We start from the raw sequence: 13515 nt of genomic DNA on the forward strand, positions 1-13515 counted from the left end.
ACGGCAGGGGATCCAAGCCCGTATATGTAGTTGTTTCAACTCAATTGTCTCAAAGTGACTCTGAATATTCCGAATAAACGTAATGCTTCGCCATCAATATAAGTCAATTTTAATTTTACGGCTATGATAATCATACTAGCAATATGGATAAACGAATAATTTTATGCTGAAGTTTTATTATAACTATTGATATTTATTTTATTTGAAGTAAAAAAGAAAAGAGTCATATAATGATGTAAAAAAGAGTCATTTAACTTAGTGGTACTATCGTTTTATCCGCGTGTGATCTATCAAACTGAATATCGGGTTTTAGAAAAATAATAGTATCAATATCATCACAAATTAAAGTAATATTCACGTACTAATTAGGGGTATCGAATAAGTTTTCAAGTATTACTCAATCGGTCTCGAAACTCGTCAAGTTGTATACCTGATACCCGAAATTATTGAGTGTAGATGCGGGATCGGATAGTGCTATATCATTGAAATATTATGTATTGGGTGTACCTAATCTAGTATCAGGTATATCGATTTATATTGAATTACTCGATAAATTAGAAATTTACCCACATAACATAAATGTTTAACATTTTAGATTTCAATTTTCAAATTTTCTTATATCATGTTTTACAGTCAACTATAATTTTGTAACTTATGTTCTCACTCGTGTTCTTATTTTGAATTCCCACCTTTGGTCTCTGGTCATTTGCTATAACTTCAGCTTCATATCACTTCATTTTGCGACAGTCCTCACCTCGTTTGGCGCTAGACCGCTAATCGATAAAGCTTCACGAAGAGACCCTCATCTCACTATCATGTTTCTACTTTTCAATTTTTATGATGAATTAGGCGACTCAAAATAAGATAGTACTGTAATACTCTATAAAGCATGTAACGGATTGGAATTCAAAGTTCATGTTCATGAATAGTGAATACTCCATATATGTTCCTAAATTTTAAGTTTTGATATTCGTATATCCAATTAATAATAATTGATTTACAATCTTTTACTATGTTCCTAAATTTACAATAGTCTGACTCAAATTTGTGAATATTTTGAAATTTGTATTTTTTTTCTTGGTTGATTATATTTATACAGAAGAATAAACTTGTCTAATAATATACCTAAAATTCAAAATACAGGTTGGGTGATCGGGGGGGGGGGGGGGCGGTCACCCCCTCCGTGCGACTATTTTTCCCTTATCTGGACGTAAAAATACCATGTTCGCCCCCTCCGTTTGCCTCCGGCGTCGCCCCGAACAACGAAAAAATAGCTATGTCCGCACTAAATCAAGCTAATACTATATATTCCGCCTAGGGGTGGGTAGGTACGGTATACCTTACCGAAACCACCATACCGTATACCTTACCTTAAATACGGCATGCGAAAAAGTCATACCTTTACCTTACCAAAGTTTTCGGTATACCGGACTTTGGTATACCTTATTTTCAATATGAAGAATTTCCATACCGATACCGTACCGAACTTCGGTATAACTTACTTTTGCGATAGTACCTAACTTTCAACGTCAACTAAAATAGAAAATTAGAGTTTTTAGAATATTATTTATATTTTATAATTTCAAAAATAAATTAAATATAATTTATTCATAATTATATTTATATTTCACAGTAGATTTTATAATTTTAAAATATATAAAATATATTTTATATATAATTGTGTTTATATTTTTGTGGTATATACCTTAATTTATGGTATATACCGAATTTCGGTATGGGGCGGTATACCGCGGTATTTGAAAATTCATACCGTTACCTTACTGGAATCTTTCGGTAAGGTATCATACCGTACCGAAAGTCACGGTATACCAAAAATTCGGTATTTTCGGTATTTTTTCGGTACGATAAGGCCGGTATTTCGGCATTTCGGTATTTTTCCCCAGCCCTAATTCCGCCCCCTCCGTTTCCGAATCCTGGATCCGCCACCATGTTCGATCGTGTTGGGAAAATCAACAAAAATCGGGTGCAGGTTTCCACATCACCACTGCAGATACATCTTGATTTTCCAATTTATGTTATGAATTATACATGCATGGTTTGAATTTTCAGATTTTCATTTGTCTCGTGTAATTAATGTGTTTATATGCATACAAAAAAAAGAGGGAGAAAATTGATGTCAAGAATGCTCAGCTGCCCAACTAAATTAAGAACTTTCTAATACGTTCACATTTTTCTATTATTCCGTAGACAAAAATAAATAAATAAAAAACGCGGTTATCATGCTACGATGACTAGTGGGCTAGTGGCTAGGTTAATCGGTAAATATTGGCTTATTCCTTTTTTTTATAAATGTGAAAAATCAATGATGTATCTGATAATTTGAATTATTAGTGATTCATATGGACATATGGTATTATATTACACCATATGGGATTGAATAACGTAAATTGAATTTAAAGCTGAATACAGAGTCGTCCAACACGTAATTGACGTGGTTCGAAGATTCATCATTTTCCACTTACCAAATTCTACAAAATTTCGATTTTATATCTCTATCTCTTGTTTCGTGATTTTTTATTAATCCTTATCTTGATTGCCATGATATGAAGAGTTGGACTGAACTCTTCGTTGTCCTGATTTTTAGGGTACCTATTTAAATTAATTAAACCTCACACTGTCGTACATATTCGTTTAACTTCCCCTTGCAGTCCACCAAAATTGAACGAGCATCAGTTATTCTTTATTCATGAAGCAATCAAGCAATAATTAACACTAGTGCATAGAGGTAAATCTTGACTCGTCGAATGATGTGATATATTAATGCTCTGTTTAATAATATAATGATTATGATTATCGAAGTATCATTACAAAAATCATGAACTGTAGCGAGACCATTCAGCGAGCAGTTTGTGAGTAACGATGAAAACTAAAAATATAATAATAATTATACGATAATAAAAACAATATTATAATAATTATTATATTTTTAATTAATAAAAGATATATTTTTTGTTTTATTTTTAGTTTAACGTTTGAATTAAATAATTTAAAATTCTTAATATTGTTCCAAACACGGAAAAGTAAAGTTGTTAAGAATCATATTCCTATAAATCATTTTCCCTGTCAACTTTAATTCTCATCAAATAAACATCACCTATAAGTATTTCTGAGTGAGTGAGAAATTGCTTTGATACTTGATTTTACTATATTTGACTTTCGGGAAGAACTGTAATCGGTAAATTTATTATTTTTTAGAAGAAATGTAGTATTAAAAATGGTAAAAAAAACTATCGATCAAATATATACTCAATCATTTTTATTATTAAATAATACTAGTTCACAACACCGAACAATGTTCTACTTGGTAATATTAAATACAAAAATAATCATCCAATTTACAGAGTAGAGAGTGTTCACTGCAACAACAAACGGGTTAGGATATTTTTAGTCAATTAATTTTGCGTTTCTAAATATCGCCTACGCTATAAAAAGTATCTCCATTCTCGGTGTTCGAATTAAATAATGGGACACAAACAACAACATTAAAAAAATAAGAGTGAATAGTAAAAATGATCTCTAGTCTATGGGTTTATCTCACCCATAGTCCCTGGACTTTAAAAATATCGTCAAACATCCTTGGACTAAGGGTTTATCTCGAAAATGGTCCATTTTTCACCGTTTTCGGTCGAAAATACCCTTTTGGAAGGTTTTGGGGGGTTTGGGCAATTTGGTCTTTTTACACTTTAACATTTTAAATCTAATATTATTTCAGTCATGTACTAAATCTGATATTATTTTAATATTATCATTCTTCTTCCCTATTGTCATCCTTCACTTTGTTTCTTTATTTCAATATTAGATTTAATTTTATAAAATTAAATTTAAATTTCAATTTTTAAATATCAATAAATTTTTGTGTTGCGTCTCTATTTTGTGTTGTACAAGTGGTTGGAAAATGGACCAAGAGGATCCTTTGTAAGGAATGAGTCCATTACTAATTATAATAATGGTATTTTACTCGGTAATTGTTCGGACATGTACTGAGCAGTTATGTTGTTCGACATTAGAGCATTCACAATGGATGCATTAATAGAAGCCCTAGTGAGAGTTCTAGTAGTTGCCACGTCAGCGTGCCCCGTCTTTCTGCAATGGTGGAGCCCTAGTGCATGCCCTATCTATTATCCATTTCTCATTTCAATTTTAATTGTATTTTTTTTATGTTTACCAATTATAAATAGCAAAATTAGACTCCAAATTCAAGAACTAGCAAAAAACACATATTACTTAATTTTTAAAAAAAAAATTACAACGAAAGAGATACAAATTCAACGACCACTACATGTCCAAACTTCTCCAATCATGTCGTTCATGAGTTGAAGATGAGCTTGTTGGTTGCGCATGCTCTCCTGAGCTTGTAATCTCTCGCTGACTCCATAGGGTAAACCTCGAACGACCGGTGGGGTTGCTGTTGGGACTACCGCAGCGGAAGACCCGGAAGCCAAACAGGTCCTAGAACGGATCTATTTAGGTGATTATGCATTCGACTCCAATTTCATGCAATTTACACAAATCTATAGATATAACATCAAATAAACATATAATCATGCAATTTGATGTAGATTCGATTGTTACCTCATTTTGATCCATCATAGGATCGAAGTTGCTAGCTGCACCACCCGAAGATCCTTGGTTTATCGACCACGAATCTTCCAACCTATTCCCTTGTCTTTGATTCTCCATCCGTGTGGGCGGATCTCGAAGAACTAAATAAAAGTGATATGAGATCTAGGGAAAACCAACACAAACTCGATATTGTCTTGATCTAATCCTATGAATTAGGATAGAACAAGAACAAAACAAAACCCTAATTCTCCCACATGCCAAGGCATGAAAACCGAGGCAAGGAGAGAGAGAGAGAGTCGGCGACGGCTTCTAGGGTTTAGGGGAGGAGTGTTGTGAATGAATGGTGTGCTAGGGTTTCCACATCTCATCACTATTTATAATGGACTTGTTGGGCTAGGTTGGGGATCTATGGAATGACTTAAGTGTTAAGCTCACCCATTAGATAAATTACTAATTAAATCAAATGACCCATGATTTAATATATTATCAATGGAATATTATTTTGTTCCACTAAAGAATAATATTGCACTCCCACTTAAATCACCAAATTACAAATAACTTGGGTCCATTTTATTTTATAATATTTCCCGCGTTTAAGATTATCTTGATCCGTCAATTTAATTCTTTTGTCTGCTATGTGACTAGAATTAAATTAATTCTCCAAAGAGTTTTTCTAGTTTGAAACTTTATTTATTATTCGTGGAATAAATTCCAACTGCGCAGTTTTCTGAATAATAAATTCCTCTTTCAAACACCTCTTGGGGATCACCCCTTAGGGATTTAATCATACCACACTGGGCACGCGAATTCTATGAAATAATATTCCAATACCTTCATGTTATTCAATTACTACCACCCAAGATATCATGAACTTGAGTTACGTACAAACTCTCACATATTGATAAGTCAAAGTGGCGTTTGATTGAATAAACAATATTGATATTAATATCATAGACTAGAAAATACTAAACTTTCTGAAATATATTCTTTCAGTAGATAGCAATAAAGAATACATTTCAGATTAGATCCTTTCAGTGCTTTACCACACCGGTGTTACTAATCTCTTCTTAGGTAAGAGAGAATTATCACAAACACCGCAACCGTACCAATAGGTAGCCAAAGCCTATTTGTGAATACGTTTTTCTTCTTACTAGATCTGGCCAAGTCCCCTACTGGAAAACTCATGAGGAGATTCATCGAATTTCCCTACTTGACCTTCTTAATAAAAAGCCTTAGACTTGTTTATCATATTTCAATAATAAACCATTATATTATATTATTTATTCTCATAATTAGGTAAACAAGTGGACGTGGCGTTTCTCGTATACATGCATAAGCTGACTGTACAAAGGCATGTACGCTCGAAGCATCTTTTAGTATACAAACCCCAACAGTTGCATGACCTGCGCTCGGAGCGGTTTCATCATCAGACCAATCGCTAGCTACATGACCTTCATCGTGCATAATCATGTTGTGCAAGACGATACACGCGTACATGACATTGGCGATATGATGCCTGTACCAGGAACGAGCCGGGCCTTTCACTATCCCCAACACGCTTGAAGCACACCGAATCCTCGCTCCACGTCCTTCCATGCAGCTTCTTGGCGAGCTGAAAAAAACTCTCTCTTGGAATCCGTTGGGCTGGAGATCGTCTTCAAGAAAACTGGCCACCTCGAGTAAATGTCGTCGGCTAAGTAGTACCCTATATGATGCTGCCGTCCGTTGGCAGTGAAATTGATAAACGGACCGTTGTCATTGCATTGCTCGGTGAAGAGACTCGACGATGACCCGCCACGTCAAAGTGAGCATGCCAAATCCAAAGACTGTGGTCAACGATGGCTTCAAGAATCATCGTCGGGTGGGTACCCTTATACCCACTGGTGAATTGGCCTCTCCACACTGCAGGACAATTCTTCCACTCCCAGTGCATACAATCAATACTCCCTAACATTCCAGGAAAGTCGTGCGCCGTATCGTGCATCCGCATCAGGTTCTGGCAATCTTGGGAATTCGGCTTACGCAAATATGTGGCGCCAAAGGCATCAATAACGCCCGCACAAAAATTTACCAGACACTCTTGGCCAGTTATATCCCCGACGTGAAGATACTCGTCGAATATGTCCGCCGTAGTGTCATATGCCAACTGATGAAGCACAAAATGTTGTGATACCGAGTAATTTTTCTAAATTGCTGAGCAAAATGTTGCTCACTAAATCTCGTCTTTTTTTAGTGGATAACTAGATATAATTTTTGATAAATAAAAAAATGCTCGAGCTGGATAACTACGTATAAAAAGTTTCGTACAAACTAATCTACCTTTTTTTTCCGGAAAAACACAATATCCCTTTTTTTCCCTTCATTATGAAGTTGAATTGGATTAGTGGCCAAATGCAGTTAATGTCATTAGGAAGAGATAATCTAGACAAATGATTAAATGGGAGAGAGAGAGAGAGGTAATATCTTAAAGTCAACAAAGGTCACCTGTAGCAGAGAATAATCCAAATCATAATCGAGTTTAAGTTGGAACTATATAAACTAAGTATATCTATAGATTAATAAATTCTTAATACCCCACCTTAGCTCCTTAATTAATTACTAGGAATTCAATTGAATGATTATGTGCTTAATTACAGTCGGTGCAATTGTATGTAGAGAAAAATAAAATTTACTCCTATAAATTTTCTTTACAAAAAACATTGTGTTAATACTCATTTTGTTTAATATTCATAAATATGTCGCCACATAAAACAGTGCAAAATTTGTACCGGTAAAATAACAACTGAAGATTAGTATTTACATAATATTGCGGTAGAATTCAATCGAATTGGTCATAATACTATAATATTTACTGTTTTTATCGACGTGTATGCTATGGTCTTGCGCATTAATTAGTTTTACACTTTATAATCTAATAAGAAGACCACGCCTTGCCTTCTAGAAGATTTTTTTTTCTTCTAATCAAGCTAGTTTAATAAACAATTAATCCTAGTTTCACAACAAATTAAATCTTAAAAATTAAATATGAGATATATATTAGTACTACATCAGAAATATCAAAATCGTTTCCGAAAGACTAATTAGATGGATTAACAAAAAGAATTCCATTATTAACACAGTAATTGTGATGTAATCTGTTAGAAGTTGGAAGGGGTTGCGCATTTCCATGAATATTAAAAAAACTTGACTGGACTTTCAAAGTCGAAAATCATTGGCTACCAAAAGTCATCTGTCTGCTACCAAAATTCATCAATCTTCTTTATTAAATTCCAACTTCAATTCGTCTATTTACAATGGACATGTTACATGTACACGAAAGAAATACATACTTCTCCACATTATAAAAATAGTGTTTACACTTAACACGTTTATCTTCACAACTCTCTCTCTCCCTCTCTCAATTAAATAGGAGTATTACGTTTACACACAAATATATATAGGGAGTATGTTTTATACGCATAGGGCGATTTGGTTGATTGTGTGATCAAAGGAGAGAGAAAAGTAGGTGTTGCATTTCTCATGAACTGTGGATCAGTCGTGTTGGGCTTCTATTGCTGGGGTTGGGAGTTTCTAACCGCCCTGCTTCTCTTCTCCGCCGCCCTCCGCCACCACCTCTCCGCCTAACTCTCTAACTAACTAACACACACATACATACATATATAATTATAAACAAAATTGTATATATATTTATATCCATATGATGGAGGCAGGAGAGCGAGAGAAGGCGGTGGTGGAGTACTTGAGGAAAGCGTCGCCGCCACCGTTCCTGCTCAAGACCTACATGCTGGTGGAGGATCCGGAGACGGACGACGTCGTATCGTGGAACGCCGATGGCACGGCTTTCGTGGTGTGGCAGCCGGCGGAGTTTGCTAGGGATTTGCTGCCTACCCTCTTCAAACACAGCAATTTCTCCAGCTTTGTTAGGCAGCTCAACACTTATGTAAGTTTTTTTATTTTTTTATTCATTTCTTGCTTTTTTTTCCAAGTGGGCATACACTGTTTTTTGGTAATATTGGTTTTCTATGATTCTTTTCTAGGCAAATTAGTACTATTATATTTCTCGTGATAGACGTTATTAATTTATTTATATAATATGATCATGTTATTTAATAACACTTGTCCCTATTTCGTTTCAAAAAAGTTGTGTGATTTTCTTTTGTTATATTAAACCTATGGTTCATAAATCATAATCGTTTGTCTTAATCATATTGTCGAGAAAAACTAATTTAATGGACCCCTTTTAAATAATTATACTTAATTTTGTGTGATTATATGAACATGAATTATTTTTTGAATGATATACTATTAATTTAAGACGTGTACGTGTATATGATTTAATATAATCAATAAATTAGGACGAAGATTAAGCAGCTTTCAGGGACTACTTGCAAAAGTAATAAACCATATATATATAACATGGTGGTTGTATGTATATCCATCATTGAAGTTAATCTAGTGGCATAACCACGTGCTTTGGAGATGACCTATCATCATCCACCTACGGATAATTTCATTACCCAATTATATAAATTACTAATATTGTTAACAATTTCATTTAAGATGTTGTTAATCAATACACATGAGCGTACGTGCACACTATGGTCCATAAGTAAAATCATGTTAAAAATCAAAGCAAATAGCTACATTATCAGAGTAAAATTGTTACATAATTAGTCGAGTTACATTATTAGACTACATAATCCACATTATTAGAATAAAGCGCGTTACACTATTAGTCGAGCTACATTATAAGACTACACAATCTACATAATTAGATGACACGTGACATTAATCTAACGGTTACATCACAAGATTCAATGACTGAGATTTGCTTTGATTTTTGATAGAATTTCATTTATGGACCTGATCACGTCTGCGTATTCAATTTTATTTTTTGATAAATTTTGAAATCATTAATTCATTTGGTAAATTAATTAAACTTATAGGGTTTTCACAAAGTTGCAACCAACCGATGGGAGTTCAGCAACGACAAGTTCCGGAAAGGTGAAAGGGACCAACTATGCGAGATCCGCCGGAGAAAGGCGTGGTACAACAAGCCACAGAAGAATGTACAAGCAACAGAAGCACGGCCACAGTCGAAGGATGAGGAGCAGCGATCATCATCGACGTCATCCTCGTCGGAATTCACTACCCTCATTGATGAGAACAAAAGGCTTAAGCAAGAGAATGGAGTCTTGAATTCGGAGCTGGCCTTCATGAAGAAGAAATGCAAACAACTTCTTGATTTGGTGGAGAACGCCGAGGCGGAGGGGGAGGCGGAGGAAGGGCCAAAGCTATTCGGAGTGAGATTGGGAGTGAAGAAGAGAAAGAGGGCTCATGAAATAAGTAAGGCTGCTGCTGGAATGCTCATTCATGCAAATAATTGATTTTTGTGTGCTAGGGTTTTCAACAAAATTTAACTTTAATTAGGCTCATATTTGGGTGGAAAATCACCCAACTTGTGTAGATTGTGTAATTCAAAGATACTGTGTGAGAAACAAGAACTGTAAAGGATACAGTTCATAAATAGCTACATTTGCCAATGTGATATATATAATGCTCAAATTTGTTTGCATAACACTTAATTATCTCAATATTTTGAAATACATATAAAATTGATGGTTGTTGCTAAGTTCTAATTTCTTCTTAATTATAACATCATGTTGTAAGTACATATGATGTTTTAATGCCCAATGGTTCTCCTCCAAGTTCTAAATACTCATCTTTAATTTGATTCTCGAATCAAGTTCTTACACATTAATGAGAATTTAGTTTGGGCGCAATATTGGGAAGTAATATCATAATTAATTGCAACTTAGCCTAAAATCTAAATAAAAATTTAGTGGTCTAAATATATCACATGGTAAGTCCTATCAATCACAAATTCACAATTGCAGAAATAGTCTTTCTTCTTTTTCTCTCTCTTTCTGAAATTTGTTATTGGTTGAATACACCAGTTCAGGCCACTAAATTTTTACTCACAAAATCTTACTCTATATAGCAGAAGAATCAGACGATATAATTGTGGCTGATGGGCTTGTTAGAAGTTGACACATCCCATCGAAAATCTTTAATCCAATTTGGAAAACAAGCTTCATCTAAATTAACAAACCAATTGGTAATATTCAATGAAATTTGACATCTGAACCTAGCAATAGTAAAAGAGTTTATGTGAAGCCATTATAAAAAGTCAATAACTTTGAGGCAATGCAAGCTTTATTTATTCAAGTATGTGAACAGTGTAATTGACTTTTGTTTAAATGGAAAATGGTGGCATATGAAAGACGACAAATCTTAAGACTGAAGAGAAACTTCCAATGGTCATATTGTGGAAATTTTGGTTCTTCCTTCGTGGATATCAAGTGAATCAATACAATACACGATAACTGCATTTGACAAAGTCGCTTATTAGTTATTACTATATAGTATTAGTACTATATATTTGACTAAAACAAAGGAAATGGACATTGATGAGATTAAATGCATAATACGTGTTTAATTAACATGTTCCAACTACCTAAAACCGCAAAAATAGTTATTCCTCCTAGTGTACACACGCTAATCGAATAATGTACCATTACTTGGTTTGCATTTAATAACTTCAGATGCTACCGTTTAGTTTATTTTTCTAATTACCATTGCCTCTTTTATAGATTCATTTTCCCAGCTACTCTATAACCCTAACTTATATTTAAAGAAAATATAATTAAGACCTTTAATTTCTATTTGATGAGTCACATCGTCACGAAATAGAAAATCCCGGCCATATAATATCTATACTTATTTTTATAACAAACTAAATATACTTTTTAGCTCATACTTAATCTTTAATAAATCACTTTAATTAAGCGATCAAAGATGGACACGTTAAATTAGTCAAACTCAATTCAACATCCAATCATTCATTTTAATTATTTATCTCCATTCATTCATTGTTCTTCATATGCTTTGGCGATTAATAGACATGGTCCAAAGCCTTCAATGACGATTAATACACATGGTCTACCAGTAAATAGGGGCCTTCCACCTATCACAGCCTCCATGATAGATTGATCTTTCCTACCATAACAGTTGGATAATATTACCAGGCCAACAACAAGGATAATCTAAGTCTAGTCTCTGCTCCTAAACACACCTTTAATCGTCACATTGTTTGCCGTACACTAGTCTACTAATCAACTAAGTGACCGGAATATTAGTAATCAAGTATACTTAAGTTTTCAACTTTTGATGCTTTCTAGACATAGTTTGAACCTTGGGTGGAAGAAAAAACACGGTTACATAAATTACATAACTAGAGGCCGACCATAATGTTAATACTCCTGCAATTTAATTAAGAGATTTGATATATCTAATAAAGGAATATGATTAAATGAAAACTCTAAATATTGTACTCCCTCCGTCCCATAAAAGTTGAGTCGTATTCCTTTTAGTCCGTCCCAACAAAGTTGAGTCATTTACTTCTTTAACAAAAGACAAAACATCTAATCACTCTTTTTTTTGTTCCATCATTTACTTTATTCTCTCTTATCTTTCCTACTTTTTTCATCTCTCCTATTTATTTAATATAAATTCTTAACCTCCGTGTCCAAAAGTTTTGTCTCAACTTTTATGGGACGGAGGGAGTACAAACTCAAAACTATGACCTAGGTCATTGAAAAATGTCAACAGATTACAAAAAAACATCAACAGGTAAATGTCAACAGAATTTCAACGGTAGTCAATGATTGATGTTGTGTTGATATTGTGTTGATACTGTGTTAACATTAAAATCTTGAAATTTTACACTGTGTTGATATTGTATTGATACTGTGTTGAAGCTGTGTTGAGAAGTTTTGATGCTAACGCATACAACTTGTGCATAATTTTATACAAGTTACTACCTCCGTCCCTGAAAATTTATCTCATTTTTCTATTTTTATCAGTCCTCCAAAATTTGTCTTATTTCACTTTTACCATTTTTGGTAGCGGACCCCATATTCCACTAACTCTTTCCTACTTACTCCCTCCGTCCCGGAGTATTAGACTCACTTCTTTTGGGCACATGATTTAAGGAATTGGTATTTAAATAGTTAAAGTGGAGAGAGTAAAGTATGAGAGAGGGAAAAAGTAGGGGAGAGAAGAGAGAAAAAAGTAGGTGGAGAATAAAATAAGATAGATGCTTTTTGCTAAAAAAGGAAATGAGTCTAATATGTTGGAACATCCCAAAAAGGAAAGTTGGTCTAATACCTTGGGACGGATGGAGTACATTTTATTATAAAACTAATACTCCCCCGTCCCATTAAATATGCAACATTTAAAAATCGACATGAGTTTTTATATAGTATTGTTTTGTGAGTAAAATAAAAAAGATAAAAAAGTAGAGATAGAGATGTTTCTATTTTAGGAAACGTTTCATTTTTAATGAAACAACCCAAAAAGGAAAACGTTTCATTTTTAATGGACAGAGGGAGAGTATAAAAGTAGGACCCACAATCCACTAACTTTTTCAACTCATTTTCCATTACATTTCTTAAAGTCCGTACCAGATCAAAGTGGGACAAATTTTAGGTGACGGAGGAGGTAGTATAATTCACCATTATCTGACCGAATTTAGTGTAAGGTAAAAGTAGGGGTGTCGAAACGGGTACCCGCACCCGACTTGGTCGAAAACTTTGTCCCGATACCCGTCCTGCAGTGAGTCGGGTATTACCCGATACCCGAGTCGGGTATCCCGCATCCGACACCGCGGGTACCCGACCCGAAGCCAATTTTTTTTTTTTTCTAAATCTTCTTTTTTTTTATTTATTTGTATAGTTTATAATATTTTACAAAATACTACTTGTTGAATGTAGTAGATTCTCACTTTAACCCTTTAACTTTATTAATTAATTTTGCTGAGAATTGTGATGAAGCATGTAATGTAATTGTACTATTTGATTCGCCTTCGTG

General features: G+C 34.1%; 1 protein-coding gene across 1 annotated transcript; it reads left to right on the forward strand.

Moving 5' to 3' along the window:
* The first annotated feature begins 7905 nt into the window (after positions 1-7905).
* Positions 7906-10164, forward strand: HSFB3 (heat shock transcription factor B3). Its single transcript, XM_048103150.2, has 2 exons — positions 7906-8524; positions 9531-10164. The coding sequence occupies exons 1-2, from the start codon at positions 8282-8284 to the stop codon at positions 9969-9971; spliced, it is 684 nt and encodes a 227-aa protein (XP_047959107.2). The 5' UTR covers positions 7906-8281; the 3' UTR covers positions 9972-10164.
* The last annotated feature ends 3351 nt before the right edge of the window (positions 10165-13515 follow it).

The sequence above is a fragment of the Salvia hispanica genome, chromosome 6 (assembly GCF_029641045.1).
Source record: "Salvia hispanica isolate PSC_SH4W2 chromosome 6, Shi_PSC_v1, whole genome shotgun sequence".
NCBI lineage: Eukaryota > Viridiplantae > Streptophyta > Magnoliopsida > Lamiales > Lamiaceae > Salvia > Salvia hispanica.